The sequence below is a fragment of the Argiope bruennichi genome, chromosome 4 (genome assembly GCF_947563725.1).
Source record: "Argiope bruennichi chromosome 4, qqArgBrue1.1, whole genome shotgun sequence".
In the NCBI taxonomy this organism is placed as follows: Eukaryota; Metazoa; Arthropoda; class Arachnida; order Araneae; family Araneidae; genus Argiope; species Argiope bruennichi.
Window position 1 is genome coordinate 40707819 of NC_079154.1, and position 18916 is coordinate 40726734.

General features: G+C 26.1%; 1 protein-coding gene across 2 annotated transcripts in view; it reads left to right on the forward strand.

Moving 5' to 3' along the window:
* LOC129965886 (neuroligin-4, X-linked-like) overlaps nt 1–18916 on the forward strand; it is a 218892-nt gene that overhangs the window by 99969 nt on the left and 100007 nt on the right. For both annotated transcript variants that reach the window (XM_056080146.1, XM_056080145.1), the window contains exon 2: nt 10873–11025. In XM_056080146.1, coding sequence (XP_055936121.1) covers nt 10873–11025 — 153 coding nt within the window. The remainder of the gene's footprint in view (nt 1–10872; nt 11026–18916) is intronic.

Below are 18916 nucleotides of genomic sequence, written 5' to 3' on the forward strand. Positions count from 1 at the left end.
ACAATTCTGGACAATAACAATTGGAATTATTTGAGTACATTGCCGGGTTTTATTTCTGGTCAGGTTTGGAGCATCAACATAACTTCACCTAATTGAAGCTGGAAAATTAACACTAAATAAAATTAGTAAGAATAATTTGGCATGATTAAGTATAGAACTAAATGGTAGTGGAGACTATCATTACAATTTTGAACCATTATAAAATAATATAATCATAACTGAGTAAGGCATTTTTTCTTTCAATTCTCGTGTTCAAAATGATTCAAAATAATTTAATAAGCAATTTTATAAGGCGTTTGATTTTAAGCCTCAATGAGCATTAATGAGCATTTAATGAGTTTTTTATAAGGCATATAATTTTAAGCAAGCATTCCATCAATTTTGAAACAAGGGAATTTCCAATAGACATAGAAAAATTTAATTAATTCCAAATTGGAATTCATTTTTTGCGAGATTAATTTTAACCCTTTAAAGTAGATAGTATTTTTAACATATAATAACTGCAAAAGTCCATAGTTCGTTTCTGGAACTTTCAAGTTTTGAGCTATTTTTTTCTCTCTTTCATCAGTATTTATTAATAAAAGAAAAATAATAATATTAAAATTTCAATAATAAAATGATTTGAAACTATAAATAAAATAGCTTGAATAAATTATTATATTTCTACGCTAACAACCAGATTAATTCTTTAAGAATAACGAGCTGGGGTATTGAATGCACAGCTGATGGATTTCTTTGAAATTAGAACCGTTTCAACGCCAGTAAACCGGAGGAATAAAAATATGTGCAAAACATTTAAAATTACACATTGACTCATTGATATTGAATTATAAAAATATCAGACATGAGACTGATTATGCATATAATCCATTAAGTTAACCTAAATTCAAATAATAAAATGTTCTAGAATTTCTTTCAAACCCTAAACTTGGTAAAATCTATTAAATAATGCATGTTTAAAATTCTTTTAACTGTAGTATAATTTAATTTTTGTCTTCCTGTATTATTTGCATATTCCTCAGAGTTTAATCAAACGAGTGTAGTATAACCCAGTCATTAATTCGTTTCATTGCATGCATTTTTTTTAATTCATTATGTATTCAAATATTTTCATTACATCAGAGCTTATATACTTTCTTAAATATGTTTGTGCTATTTTTTGATTTATAGAATTAAACTTCTTTAACCCCCTTTCTACGGATTTATTGTAGTCCAAATTGGTTTATTTTACATAATATTTTTGATCATTATGCATTTTTGGAAGCACTCGTAAAGAATTAATAACACTTTTATTTCGGCATTTTAAGCAATTAATGATGTAATTCGACATTTCAATTAATTTGTCTTCTGATTCTTCATTTCTTATAAATATTCGATAAGTATAATCGTTCCATTACTATTGTGATCTCCGTTATTTAAAAAAAAAAAAAAAAAAAAAAAAAAAAAAAAAAAAAACGTTGTGTCTTTTAATATGCTTATTGGAGATATCCACATCCAAATATACCTGAAATTCTGAAACAATATAGCCCGTGGGAAACGATTCTCACATCATAACGTATTAAGCATGAATTACACTTATATCTTTAAGTGAACTCGTGCTGATATTTAGAATTTATGCAATTAATTAAATTTCATCGTATTCCGAAAATTCAATTAGTCGACAATCTACCACCAAACAATTGTTAAACCATTAGAATGCATCGTTATTTATTTAATTAAATAAATAGAAATGAAATTAAAGGTGAAAGGCTAATTTAAATGACAAATTCTCAGAACCGAACGACGCTTCTTGAAATTTTCTGATCCGTTATTGAAACGTGAGCACAACGAAAGTGCAGCACCATTCCGTTAATCTTATTTTTACGAATTCACCAGATAAAAGATGTTTACAATTCTGGTTGCTAATAGATCAGGTAATATTATTAATCTTTATCCATTTGTTAAACAGGTCCGTTAAAATAAAGAGAATGAAGATAAAAATGCAAACATTTTATCAATTTACCGAAAGCCGTACTTTAGAACAAAACGGTAGAGAACACACATGTCTTAAATTAAAACCAGAAGATATAAAATCTTAGAAGTAAAGTCTATATCTCAGTTAAGAATTAAATAAGTGTCTATTGACTACATTTAGAGAAATCAAGCTGAAACGTAATTTCAAAGTCAGCGGATATCTAGCATATGGTAATGCATTCATTTCACTCTCAACACAGTTTTATATGGAAATTTCGTTTTCTTTATCTGAAATAAAATTGACCATTTTCAACACAATAAGACTAACCCAAACTACTATATAAAATAATTGTAGGCATGATCAGTTTTGTAAGTAATAGTTAACAATAGTTTTAAAAATCTACATTTTGTGTGTGGGATGGGATAGGAAATTAGCCAGGCGGATTAGATATTAGCATTCTTGTTTATTATTCAAGATTTGTGTGAGAAAGTAAAATTACTAAATTTCGTTCTTCAACATTTCCCAGTCTCCTTTGAAATTTACCACTAATGGTTTCAGATGTAATGTATCAGAAAATAAAGGGATGGAGAAATAATAAATGAATATTAAAGATAGATTGGACTAATTTTGAATCAATTTCATTTCGAAATCAAACATTATGACAACTGAAAGTATTACAATTCTTAACGCAAAAATAAAATTGTTGGCATCCATTTGCAAATTTCTTTGAAGGAATATAAATCGAATATTAAAGTTGGCAATGCAAATAATCAGTTTAATTGCATTTAATTGTAACAAAATAACTGTTCAAAAATAATATAATATATCTGCTAATAAGAATGAGGCTTATCGTTCTATGTTTTACGATTAAAATGAATATCCGGGCTCTTATCAAAGCATCGGTAGGGAGACTCGGTTGGACTTAATAATATTATACTTACAAATCAAGTATAATATTATTTAGTGCAAATAAACAATTTAAAAATTCGGATTTTTAATATTTATAAACCTTTTATATTATACCTAAATCATATTCCATTTTTACTTATAATATAGTGCCTAAATGTTTTATTCTTTTTGATACTGGCAGTTAGGATATTAATTCTTGTTTCCCAACATTAAAAATGAATTTATCTATGATATATAATGTACTGCATGAAATAACTAAGTTAATCCATTTACATGATGCAATCAAATTATATTCCCATGCTAATTGAATAATAATGGCAAAATGTTGCCACCTGAAAAGTAACTAATTTGCAGAAATAAAAATGCTCTTCTAATGCAATATGTATTCGATGGTAAAATAGACATTCAGTAATCTGTAAATTAAATATATCGATGCATTAAAGATTAATCAATATTTTCATCTTTGATACCATCCATTTTATCTGTTGATTATCTAAAAAATTGTACTAGATATTAATTAAAGAGGAAATACGAAATTTCCTGACAAAACAGTTTTTTGTGAAATTATTAACAAAATTAACTACTTAATTATAGAAATGAGTTATTATGTAGAATATATAGCTTTAACAAAACTTAAACAATGTTATCAGTAATTACATTTAGTATTCTGCAGGTATTAAATAAAATATTCTGACAATTTCTAAAACATAATAATTTTAGATATTGATTAATTTGTTGTAATAAGCATCAACATATAAGAAATAATTGCTTGCTGGGGGGTACGAAAGGTAACAAATATAAGGATTCCGAATACGTTAATGTTTGCGTTATGTAGACCAAGTCAGTAAATTCTTACTATGTATATGATTCTGCTCTTTAACTAAGTAAAGCCAGAAATTTGTAATTTTGCTAGGACATGTATATATTTCCGGTAATTTTATATTTTTTAATGCAAATGTTAATAAAACCATAAAATTTCTTCTATAATCTATTCCATGGGTTGTCATCAAATAAAGAATATTTTACATCACAAATAAAATAAATATTCAAAAAAATGAAAAGAAATAGCACTTACAGAAATCCAATATTTTCCGAAAAATAAAAGCATTTTCGTTTTTTTTCCCTCTCAGTCAGAGATGCGTTTAACTTCAAGGTCAGGTATTAAAGAAAAGGAATTTGATGGCTCCTGATGATAGTCGCCATCATCATCAACATCATCCTAAAATGTGTGACACCCGTTCAACCGTGGCATCATTTTTTGAGTCAATGCCAGAAGGAAGATTCTTTCTTTTTTTATTGCGTATAGATAAGTATTTTCGTTTAGATTGTTCCGGTTGCATATAGATATATCTATGTATGTATATCCTTTTCTTTTATTCTGAAGAGGCACAGCCGTTAGGAATCTACCTTTGTTGAGACGTTGCGGAAATGGGGCATATTTGGAAAGAAAGAGTAAAGTGGCCGGAAAGGGTTTTGAATAGATTCTAAAACGAAACAAAAGCTGAAAATTTCTTTATATGTTTCTTTTTTCAGTAATATTATTGTATTCGTGCCTGTCTGGATTTTTCAGGATATTTGTTTAAGCTCAGATTCGAGTTTCCTGGCATTTCTTACTTGAATATTTGTTAGATTCATATAATATTATTTTTAGAAAAATATATAAAAAATTTCTGGAAAAATTAGATTTATTTTTATTTATATTTAAATAATTGTTATCAATTCATTCGTGAGTATAAGTATAAACATATAATTTAGGTTTTATTTCTCAAATAATTATACCTATTGATTACGAGTAATTTGTCCAAAAAGGGATTATACAATTCTAATTCCCAATTGGAGTGTTTAGAATTCCTTTGCTATTATTCTGCAGAAAATTGTTCTACCAATACATTGTACAATCTAATTTTGCAATTTATGACTGTTGTTTCGCTGTTTATTATTGTATCCCACCAAATTATAGGAGAGCAATCAATAAATTTCATTAAACATAAGTAAAAAATGGTCATTAATATTTGCGGTTACGGGCAAAAGATTTTTATTTGCAAATTATTTCTTATCTAGGGAGATAATTTGAAAGCAAACAAAATTGAAAAAGTAGTTTCAGATTACAGATTTCGTTGCCTGAATGCTAGTATTAAAACAAGCACTCGCATTCTCCATTCTTTCTAAAGCATTATTTTCTTTTGTTCCTAAAGACCAATTGTACGATACGATAAACTTTCCTTATAAGCTCTATGTTTGAACAGTTTCTTATTGAGAGAAAAAAAAAGGATCTCAAATTTTGAAAACTGTACTTAAAAATCAATACCGTGGAAAATGTGAGAATGCATGTCTTAGCTACTAATGGATTTCATTGTCAATATGTAAGTACTTAAATATTTCCATACTCACCAACTTAATACATCAAGTCAATATGTACTTCTTTCACATTCATGTTTATATAACCAGATCAATAAAATTTTACAAGACGTTTTAAGCAAATAAAATAAGGAGTCATACCAAATTATTTGTTTTCTATCATTTTAGTTACAGAAATCTGTCTCATGATTAAATAAGTGTAGAAGATGACTTATCTATTAAATTAACATGAAATATGTTATTATGCCATAGACACAGCAACATTTTATGAAATGTAATTATTTGCAAATATTGCTGCTAATCAATATTTTTAGTAATATTTTTTAATATTAATATCAGTGAGAGAGTTAGTTAAAGCTTTTAAATTTTGTGGATCAATTCGGGAAATAATTTTAAAGCAAATCATAATAATTTTGGAGAGAAAACTTCACCAAATCGAAAATCTAGTTCACGTATATCTGAAGTAAATATTCAATTTAAAATTAATTACGAATGAAATATTATTTTTTTTTTAATATTTGTCTAGAACTTAATTTAGAATTTCTTATTTAGTAAATCAAAAGGATTGCATGCCCATTTTCTAAGAAATCAATGGATAGACAAATCATTTAATATCTATTTATAAATGAATATGGCTAGATTTTAACATAATCTGAAATATAATTTTAAGAAAAAAAATGAAATGTTTTGGTCATTTTTCTTTTAAAAATAGCTAATCAATTTACTGTGAAATGCTACAACCACTGATGCAGCATGGGCAGTGAAATGAATGTTTCATGATAATTAATACAAAAAATAAAGATGGTTTTTAACTAAACCTTTAATGCATAAATTCCAGATGAGGCAAAATGTAAAAATATTAATACAGCGGAAGATTAGTAAAGATTAAATATTTCATTGGCAATCCTCTTGATATGTATTAAGATTATTTATACGCTCACCAAATTATCTAAAATTTTATAAACCATCAAATGAATTTCAAATTGAATAAATCTTCTCAAACGTTTTGAACTTAACTCAAACTTAATGAACATTTATTTTCATCTTAATCCTTTCTAGGGCCGTGGGAAGTATGCTTCCCACAAAATTTATCAATCTTTGTATGAATTTATATAGGTTGGTATAAGTTCTGACAAATGTTTTTAGAAAGACAGAAACTTATATGCTTTAGTTCTTTATTTTACACAAAATGATGTGTCTTGATTTGATACTTAATTATTAATTAACCAAATTAATTAATTAATCAAATTAAATTTATCTAATAAGCTAAATGAATCCCCTTTCTTATTCTAATTTCAAGCCTAAAAATATTTTAACATAATATGATTAGAAAAAAATGGTCCTTTAAAAGGTTAACTTAACATTTCAGATTACTATGCAATATTATTACACAACTCATCAAACAGTGGTTTTAATATATATATATATATATATATATATATTATTATATTTCATATATATATATTACCTCAATACTTCAATGCGTAAATCCAGTAAAAAAATACAAATCATATTTAATCTATTTTTTTTTCTTACAGTTTTTTTCCCCCTCATTTTTCACAAATTTTAATGCGTTGTCAATATAATTTCTAAACGAATTAAATTAATTATATTGAATTAAATCAAATTATCACATTACCAGTGTTGATCAGTGAAACTCAAAAGGTTAAGTATTTGAAACAACTTGCAGAGGTTTTCAAACGAAATATTTGTAATTGTAATTATTAGGAGAAAATATTCACGGAATTTTGGTTTCTGTTACAATTAATACAAATCTCTGCTGTTCCGAGAAATCGCATTAGATTTCATGAATATTTTTGAAAATAACTTGTTATTCTTAATTCTATCTCTTTCAATATAAGCTGAAACTTTCCTTTCAATATTTAAATAATTAGATTAATCACTGAATTAAAATATCAATATTTAAGCAAACAATTATCATTTACTGAGAACTGATTACTTCGTGATTTGATTTGCTAATTAAATACTCAAAACTAGATAAAAGAGCCTTATAATGAAGACATGATTAAAATGATCGATATTTAATAAATTAGAGAGCAGCAAAATTTTACCTGTTTGTTTAAAGATGTTAACTTATCCTTTTAGATGTATTATTATATTTTAAAGATATATACATGAATCTGTAACATTTTTGTGATAGGTATAAATTACAACTGAGATATAAATACTATAAATAACAGATTTTTGCATATTTATAGTTTTCTTATTTTCCCTTGTTAAACGTTTTTAATTTTACTTCTTAAATAATTTTTCTGACATCGTTAATGATTTAGTATATTGAAATCGTAATTATTTTAGCTAAGTTTTCGTATTTCGTACATTCATCAGTTTCACTTGTTCTTTGTTTTTAAGTATTTAAATTGAGACATTTATATTTAACTGAGATTTCATTCATATCATTCATTCATATGAAATGAAGATTTCATTCATATCATTCATTCATATTAAATGGAGATTTCATTCATATAATTCCTTCATATAAAATAGAGATTTTATTTATATCATTCATTTATATTAAATGAAGAGCAAATAGTATTTTAACATAAGATCTTAAAATTTATTATATGTTAGTCATCATTGATTAACTGAAATAGATTTTACATTGACACATTTATTCTTATTTAAAGGGATCAAAAATAAAGAAAATTGCTACAACATCGATTCCAGATTTCACTGGCATGATTTTTCAATGACATTCAACAAGAATTTTATTTTATTCTAAAACACACACACAAAAAAAATATTAAGTGATAAATTGATAAAATAAAATTTATGTTTAATATCTCAATTCTATATGGAAAAGAAAATAAAAAAAATATTCTTTAGAGTATCTGGTGAATGCAGATATTCATATATCCATTGTTCAAATCTCAAATTTAAAATAAATGTTTTAATTTTATAAATTATTGATTCATTTTAATTTAAGCAACTTGTGTATCATTACGATTTTAATACGATTGAGGATTCATTTACAATGTAAGAACAAAATATTTCAATAATATGCTATTAATTTGCAAATAAATTTAATAATTAGTTAGAAAAAACATTCTTATGAAACATTTATTGAATTCAAATCTCATTAACTAAATTAACTAAAATAATAATATGATATATTATTTATTGCATTGAGAAAATATTTTATTTTAAATACAATAAATATATAACTCTGGAAGCGTGATTAACATCATTTAATCGTTGATTAATGTATAGGTTAATGGAATGTAGATTAAATTGGAAATGAATTCATTCTTAAAAAAAGAATATGAGTGCGTTTAAAACAGCACAGCACTGAATATTTTGGCACGTATTTATTAAATTGTCATAACAAATCTGTAAAACTAATCAGCCTCGTATTATTCACAGTTCAATGTCACTAAATATGAGCCTTATGATGTTTTATTATCTTTAAAATCATTTATTGAAATAATTATGTATAATTAATATATTATAAAACAAACTCTTTCGAAAATTATTAAATTAAAAAAAATACAGAACATATATATAAAGAAATTCTGAGATTAAACGGTATTTTTTTTTTTTTTTTTTTTTACAAAATAAATTAATAATATTCTCAACAAGTTTCTAAAATGCATTTGAAGCAGTACCTGCAGTTCTGAATCTTTTTTTCAAATATTTATTCAGTTGTCATAGCAAATTTGTAAAGCTAATCAGTATGATATCATTCGCAATTCAATGTCACTAAACCTGATCCTTATGATGTTTCCAAAATCTTTAAAAACATTTATTGAAATATTTATATTTAACTAATATAAGCCCAGTGAAAAATTATTGAACTTTGAAAAAAATGTAATGAAATTCAGAGGTTGAGTGGTAAAATTCTGAATTTTGTTTGAAAAATAAATCATTAACATTCCTAACAAGTCTCCAAAATCAATCAGCATCACATTAATTCCAACTAAATATCACGAGATATCATCATCAGAAGAGTTTAAAATCTGTAAATTCATTTAATTAAATAACCTTTGTCTGATTCAGAGGAACATAACCGAGTAAATTTAATGAGATGTGCCTTCAACTGCCAACAGTTAGCCTCGAGTGAGGCACATAATTACTGTCATTTCCCAAACACATATTCCTCGGAATGGCACAACCGTTATGCAGTACGTGACTACGGAACAACTAAAAGCTTTAAATTATGCTTTATACGCATTATATGCTTTGTTGTTTCCGCGGAAAGCGAAACCTTGAAATGAAATAGGAAATGCCAAGCAAAGTTAATATGTACAATGGATTTTAAGATTTATTAAATAACAATGCAAACCTTGAAATTCTATTCGGATATAGCTCTTTCTGTTAAACAATTCCACGATCATATTCTATCATTATACTATACTATCTCAGTATTGTTCCTTTAGCCTTTTGAAAAGGTGCACTATTATATAGTATGGATGGTTGGATATTATAAAATGACTTAAATAATCCATTACATTGGTTTCGTGAAGAATGGAAATTAATAAATCTGTGAAGTGTTTGGATTTACATTTGTTTTTACAGATTTAAAACATTTGTTTTATTCGATAGTAAAGGGTCATATTTTGAATACGTTTGATCAATAATAGAGAAATCTTTTATTATATGAGAGTAAATGCTTTTCACTATTGTTGAAGTTGAGAATTTTGAGAAAGGATTTCACCTTGCTATTCAACTGAAAATTTTTATTCGCATTTTACCGACTAGAGAACATTTTACTTACTTATTTTTTTTTTAACATTTTGAATGCAGAAGATAATTCTATGCTACACAGTTGGATTCAATTTTACGAAATAAAAATTAATCAAAATAAAGCACCGCAGTTATTATTAGCTCATGTTTTTTCATGTGTAGAATTTTTTTTAATGTCAGTAGCTATCGAATGCGTAGTTTCTGATTGTGGACAAAACTTTCAAGTTTTACTTCATAAAATGCATATGATCAAATATGTTTTTTTTTATTTAAAATGCGCGAATATACATGGATCTGAAATTTTTTTATTTGTTTTGAATTTGAAATAGAACTTTTGCTACTTTCGGCGGAAAACAATAAGACTCAACATAAATAAAGAACAAATGGATTTATTGAAATATTGTATGCAATTATAAATTTCTGTTATCAAAATAATATGTAAAATAATGAAAATTTTAGCTAGAAGCGTTAGCTCGACGTTTGGAATTCTCACTTTACCATGATGGCTGGTGATAATAAATAATGGAATTAAATTTTGAAAGCATTTAATTATGACTTGAAGACTTTTATTTATTTTTCCTTAAGAATTACATTAAATTATTTTCTATTTTAAAAGCCCATAGTTAAAGTTGTATTAAGTAAAGTTATAGATGTTAAACAAATCAACGACTATAAAAATATATTATATTCCAATACTGCACATTATACGAAAAATTTTAAACTGATATTCTGCAATTTGTTATAATTAATGTATTTATAATCGTTTTTAGTATATATATTTATTACATTTTTGATGAAACCGGAATTATCAGATATCTTTCGATATTTAATTCACAGCAATAATGACAAAGACTCTGTAAAAGAATGATATATATAAAAAAATAAAATACTTCTGTTATTTTTCAACATTAATATCTTTGAATAACGATTTCTTTTGACTCTTTCAGTTGGAAAAGAAGACCACCCCAAGCTCCCTGTGATGGTGTTCATCCACGGGGAATCTTACGACTGGAATTCTGGGAACGCGTACGACGGTAGCGTCCTAGCAAGTTTCGGAAATGTAATCGTTGTCACTATTAACTTCAGGCTGGGATTGCTAGGTAAGCACAATCCATCTTTCTCAGCATGACTAATGCTTCTGAATGCTTAACATTTTACCAACTCCTCCAGGAAAATACATTTACGAGAAGAATTTCTATTCCACCAAGATTCGGTGGTGGAACTTTCTTCCTGCTTTAGGAGGAGGTGGGGGGAGGGGTTCTACTCACCCATTAGGTTGGGCGCAAGAAGAAATATGGATTGCAAACGTCGAAGAAAAATGCTATTTCGCTTCAGAAACTGGATGTAAATCTACCTGTTAATTATTTTTAATACGCTGTTTTGTAGAACTTTAGGTTTATAACATGATTTTAAACAGCATATTCCTGATGAATTTTAGTTTTCATTAATTAGAGACTAATTAATAAATTATCATTCTTCTATTTTATTAGGGATATATATTAATTTACAGATATTAGCAATTTATATTAATTTATAGATTTCAACTTCGTTTAAATTAATTAATCAGCCAAACTGTATGTAATTATAGAAATAAAGATATTTTTTTAAAAATTATAATACAATTTTTATTTGATAAAAAATACTTTTTGTAATGAATACATTTAATGAGATTATAGGTATATGTTCAATCGAAATTATTATTTTTTGAAGACATTCAATCTAAAAAAACAAGACACAAAAACAAGAATTTGGTAATTAAACTATGAATAATTCAATCAAATATTGTTTTAGAATAAATTTCACCTTCACATAATTGCATGAATTTAAAATTATAAATGAAATTCGAGCTACTGGAACTCGTTTATTTTTATATTTTATTTCTTTTTTCACATAAATGAGATTATTTATAGTTGTTTTTATAAAAATCGATTGAAGCAATGCTTTTAAAATTATTGGAGTTAGAAAACTTTATGTTAACATCTTTTCGCTGGATCAAAAAAGATATTGTTATAACATTTGAGAAGGGAAAAAATTATATACAAAGACTTCTAAAAATGCATGATTTCAGCTAAATAATAATTTTTAGAAGAAAGATAAACTTAATAAATTTCCGATTAATTTCCTAATATTTTTTTTCTAATTTCAGTCATTAAATTTGCATTCTATACTAACATTTAGAAAGTAAATAGTTGCTATTTTACCCTAGATTAAAATATATTTAAACCCGTAACTGGAGAAAGGAGTCAAAATGACTCCGCATTGGTCATTAGCACTGATTATCACGTGGTATTTTGTTCTTTGCATGCAATCATTTCCTCAGTTTCTTCAAGTTGTTCTTTCAGCAGTATGTTGGCAAAAGTCTAAATATGAACATGTACTTATAACCGATTTATTCTTTTTCATAGTTTTTGTTATTGTCCATGCTGTTCCATGTCTCTGAAACTGTTTTTAATTTACAAACTGTTTTTAATGCAAAATGAATAAATATATATATTTTTTTCTTTTTGTTTGTTAAATTGTAACAGTTATTGACATTAGTGTAATTCCGTAATATTGATAGAATTGCTTAGGCGTTTCTTATAACATGTTTCCAATGCTAAATATTAAATTATTTTACATTTTAAATATTTTTGGTAACTATATGATTTCCAGAAATGTATTGTGTTTCCAAAATAAATTCCAATGCTGTTTACAAAAACAAAAAAGAAAAATAACAATGGAGTTATTTTGAAATTTCTCGACGTTTCTGATATAGTGAGGGTCTGTCTGCAGTTACGGGTTAAATATTTAAAGTATCAAAATATATTTTAAATGTTTTAAGTAATATAGATGGAAATGATTGCAACTAAAGTATAATTTCGAAGTATAACAGCTATTAACTATATCATAATAAACGATCATTCAATTAACATTGCTGAAGTTAGCGGATATTTGATATTGGTTCACTGTTAACAATCTTACTTAGAAGCCTTCTTTTCACATTCAGGAAAAAAATCAAGTGTGACAATTTTCCTTTATTCTATAAACAATGAAAGCAAAAACAATTTTTCTAGTATTTTCCTAAAAATCTGTTATGATTGCAACAACATTTTTAAACACTGAAATAACCACTAACAAAAGAATAAATCTCATCTTATCTCTTTAACACCAACAATCTCTATATATCTTCTTTTAAAAAGGCACACAACAACAAAATGAAGGAGCCTCCCTTCAAATATTTAGGAAAGTAATTATTATTCCGAAATTCAACTAAAGTCTCTTGGTTATGTAGAATCTAAGGTTTGCTTGACTATGCAACCATTTACTTCTTTTGGGTTGTGTTCGCTCTTGTAAGTTGTGAAAGAAGCTAAGAAAGAATGTTGAAAAAGAGTGCCTAAGTCAATATTCACACCTTAGCTGCTTAATTCTTCCGTTGAAGGTTTTATGCATATTTATCAGTTTAGTTCAACTTTCTCGCTCGGTTCTGTTCCCTAGAGTCAATCTACATTTAATCAAGGCATTTTAAGAGAAGAAGGAGTGATAATTGAAAATCTAGTGACGACATTAAATGTTGTTTTGCGGAGTAAATTAAGATTGTGAGGATAGACGTTTCATAATGTAGTCATAGTTCTTAACTTCAAATTCTTTGCTGTAAATTTCGAATATTATTGAAAAGCAGAATATCAGTCATGGCTTTTCTCTTTTAATATTAATATTTATTTTAAATTTATAATATACATAATGTATAATGTATTATATTTAATAAGTAATGTTTGTGTATAATTTGTTATATAGTATAATAATACATGTTTGTCATAATACAGAATAGAATATAAACGGAATATGTTTGCACTAATATAAGATATAACATTAAGAGATTTACTGCATATAAATATGATTAAAATTTTGAAGCTATGATAGGAATTTTATGATGGCTTAGTTATTTCTATTTGAAAATGTGAAGTAGAGTTAGTTGTAGAACTAAAATAAATGACAAAAGAAAAAGACCAGTCCCTTCAGTGTCAATCCCTGATCCAATTTCACCAAATGCATTTCATTTAAGAACTCATGATCCTTAATATGCCATCAATGACCATATCTCCCCCATTCTCTTAGAATTGAAGCTAGATATTTAAGCACTGTTGTAATGTATATTGTATATGCGAAAATAAGTCAATTTTTGTTTCATCTGAAAGCTGAGGAATCCAAAATACATCATCAATTGTGCCCCCTCCCCTTCTGTAAGATATTCAATAAAATCTTTGACAAAGTCTTCAGCCACAGCAACAGGGTGGATTTCACGACTCTCAGAAAGCGACAAATATATATATTTTTTTAAATAATCCATTACGCATAGATAAACTTTCAAAAATTCAAAGAAATATGCTATTTTTTATTTAAAAATAAAATTTGTAATACTGAATAAATATGTATTACTTTAACATTAAGTTTTGTATTTCGAGACACAATCAAACATAAAAGATAATATTTTTCATAAATATTTAAATTCTTGCACTCACTCGGGAAAGTAATTATATGTATAGTTATTCATTTACCGCAATGACTCGTTTATTGCTCCGAAAAATAAATATATATATTATTGAATTAAGAGGAATTTTCTCAAATCAATGAATCTGTGTTCTCTTATCATTTTGTAGATATTTTTAGCAATAAAAATTAAAAGATAAATAAATAAAACTTCAATTTGATGCACCGTCTTGAATGGTGCCGAAGAGGAGTCATTCAAATGCAAGTTATTTAAGAATCTTATTTTATATTATTTGCTATTCCCAAGACAAAAGCCTACGTTTCAATTACAGAATAAAAATATAATATTAAATTGGATTTTCAAGTATTATTTAAAAACTTTCGTTTATTTCTGTTATTAACGTAACATCGAATCTGTTATTTGCTTAAGAAATATGTATGAGTAGGAATTAGTATATTAGATATGTCTACATTGCAAAAAATTCTGCGATTCTTCCAATTAAGATTGCTATGTAAAAACTTTATAGAATTCTTACAATCAGGATGCTGCAGACGAAAAACCTTAATCATTTCTCTTATCTTAGAAATTTTAATGGACCTCTCTACTTTTTTTAGATGAAAAAGAAATGCAAGAAGGGTACTGCTTTTGAAAATTTCGAATAAGTTCAAAGTAATATCATAAGATTATTAACATCATTTTAAACGAAATATAACATGATTCAAACTTAAAGCGTATACTTAAAAGTCTAAGAAGGTAAATCAGGAATTAGCATCTTTATAAAACACATAGAAAACATTTTGTATACCTATGCACTACTTTTTGATGTAATGAGTAAGCCTAAGTAACCTTGTTAGTATGTACTTTAATTACTGCGTCTCTCGAAGCGGAAAATTATAATTTTATTTAGTTTGCTAAGGATTTCTCTGACTTGTTTTGTGCACTGAAAGAAAAATAGTTTTTTACATAAAATGAAACAAAATAAACCACTTTAAATGTGTTCTAGTTAACATTTTGTTTGAAGTAAAGAAATTCCATGAGTCGAATATTCACATATAAAAAAACAAAAGCCTTAATAAGATATTTCAAATTTTAAATTTTTTGGATATTGAGATACCTATATATTTCAAGAAATATAAAATCATACATATAAGATTAAAATTTAAATTTCACAGATTTAATATTTATCCGTCTCGAGTTTATTATTTTGAATAAGTATTAGTATGAATATTGAGTTTTATTACTTTATTCTTTATCCGACCTCTAAAGAAATCATAAAATAAACATATATTCGAATTAGTTTTTAAAGTAGGAGTTTTGATACTAAAAATACAAGTAGCTGGGAATGGATTATTTATTTTGCAGTCACAAAAAGTTCTGACAAGTATATCTCGAAGAAATTGTACATTCATATTACAAGAAACTCAAAATTTCTACTTTCTACTATCATTTATAAATCGAACAAGGGTTTCATGTAGATGTCTACAAGATTTTTATATTTCAAGTAGAATAATTTCGTTAACTTCTCGGAGTTTCTTGCAGTTTCTAAAATTATTCCATTTATTTTCTGCTAATATATAAATACACATATATATAGGTAAATTAACAATTACAGGTAAACTTTTAGCAATCTTCCTCTATGTATGGAGCAATTTAATTGATACAATTTTACAATTATACTAATTCATGCGATAGCTAAATTGATTATCAATGAGATAACTTTAAGAGTATTATCTTCTAGTATCCAAATATTTCATTTTTCTAATTACTGGATCACTATAAAATGTAGTAGTAGATATTTTTATCTGTCGAATGGATTTTTACTTTAGATAATTTATCTTTCGATGCAATTTTACATATGATGGCGAAATTTAATACTCATGCAAACCAAAATAACTTTATGGTTAAAACATAACAATTTATATTCATATATTTTTGGGACTCGACTGATGATTAACAGACGATCTTTTTCTCCTGCATCTCGGATTGCAAAACCTTTAAGTTTAAACATACAAAAGTGTATAATTACATTTATAATTTTCAGACTAGTTGCAAATGGTTTTATATAAAAAAATCAGGAAATAATAATTTCTATTCAGAAGCATTGTGACGGGATAAGTTTTATGCTTCATTCGTCTGTTCTATTTTTGCATTCTTTAATTTGTCAATCATCAAAATTGATTCATTTCTAAAATTGAATTTTTTATTTAATTTTGATCATTTTCCTTATAAAATGTGTACTAATTCTGACTGTTTAGACATTATGTGTTGGTATACAATTAGAATAGACATTTTATAATCTCTCTCTCTCTCTCTCTGTGTGTGTATATATATATATATATATGTGTGTGTGTGTGTGTGTGTGTGTGCAATATGTTAAAAAATTCGGTATAATAGAAAAGACATTTTTTAATTATAAGCTTTGTTTAGTAAATTAATTAAAATTCTAATTAAAGTATTTATAAAATCGCTTTGAGTTGTTCATAGCCACATTCCAAGTTATATTTTTGGGGATTTTTGTAGCTTTAAATTAAACTGTATTTCCCGTTTAATGCAAATATAGGAAGTGTTATAAAGGTTTTTTTTTTAATTTCTTAAGAAAATTTTATATTAACAGGAACTTAGTAAGAAGGAATTTGGAACTCAGTTTTTGAAGACTTTGTATACCTTTAATTTGCTTATAAAACAATTTTATGTTAGTAGTTGAAATCAAGTTGCTTTAATAGCGATGCATCAAAAATTCTAAGAGTATCTTAATATTCAATAACATTGAGTTTCCAATTATATGCTTTGAAATAATTGTTTATCATGTCCGTATTTCAAACTGTTTTACAAAACTAGTAAATGAGGTGATAAAAGCGAGTTTTTAACGACGAATAAAATAACAACCTATTACAGTATTCTTTTTTTTTCTAAATTTCATGAGTGAACTTTACAGCATAATATAGTTTTCGCTTACAGCTTCGAGTAAGTTAAAACGGTTAAATATAAAATATTTTTATATAATTTCATAAAATACATTTGTAGAGCAATAAACATGAGACGACAGATTTTAAACACTATATTTACTTTCATTAATGTCGATACTCACAAGTATATTATTTAAGAAAAAACATTATGTACGATTTAATAAATTAACTTAAGAAATGCATTGAAAATAAACGCTCTAAAAATAAAATAAAAAAAAAATGTGATGAAATGGAATTTTCAAAAAGTATAAAACTAATTAACTTTGTAACCTAAGAATTTCATAAAATTTTCCACCATCTTTATTTTTCCTTTCTGAAAACTGACTTCTCCAAATTAATGAATATTTTCTTTATCATGTAATAAGTAAGTACTTAAGGCGAGATATTCAGGAAGGCATCATGAGAGAACTATTTATTAAAAAGTGATATTTATCCTGTCAAGAACATTGCTGTTTTTTTAGCTCAGATGCGATGCCTACATTAAAAACATAATGATATAAATTCAAGATAGCCGAGAAAGGAACTTTTAAGACTTTCAGTTCCTAAAAAAATGATACAAAGTATTTTTCATTTTCCCCAAGGGAAAAAATATCAGAAAAAATGTTTGTCATTAAAGAAGCTTAAATCGTTAAAGAAATTCTAAAAAATTGTCAAATAATAGGAACAAATAATTTCTAACAATCTATTCGAGTCTTAGAAGAAATAAGCATTTAATCCTTTTCAGTTAAAATCTTACAGAAAAAAATCCTAAATATATTTTTTGTTAGGATAAACAGCTACATTTTTTTAGATTATTCTATTCTTTCTAGTTAAATGAAGGCCATTTTGTCAATATTCTATTTTTTTAAAGTATAAATAAAATATCAGTGTAAATCTAAATGAATAGTAAAACATGGTATACATGCTCATTCGGACATGTGTTTAAAAAAGTTTAATATATTCAACTGGCCAAAATCCCCTCCAAAGAAGATTGTGCTTTCTTATTTGCCTTATATCTTTAAAGAAAATAGATAATGATAGATTATCTCTATCTTCGAGGCAAATATCAAAGATCGTTCCACACGCTTTTCAAAATGGCATATTGGGAGTATAAATACAATTGTTCTTTAAAAAGGAGACACTTGTTTGCTGTAAAACTTTAAGATCGATTTATTAAAATATTTCCACTCAAAAACTGCAAAATTTGTCCATCTTTTTGGGCAACAACGTATTCCGCGAAAAAAAAATTGTGTTGGTTTTGATGGTATCTAGTAAGGGATTTTTACATAAATGCGATAATTTCGATTCTCTCTACAAAAAGTCATTCTATATTGATAGAAGAATATCACATATTAAAGATGCAATATTTGATGAATGCAAAAAGGTAGACAACACATCAAAATGAATTGATTCCAAAGGTTCATTCACTGGTTTGACAGCATGTGATCGAGACTATAGGATGGGAAAACGGCCTTATCACATCTTTCGCCATATACTGGACGTTTTTCTTAAAGAACTCGGTTCAAATAGATAAACTATTGCTTGCATTGTTACCATTTGTATTTCATCAATTAATGC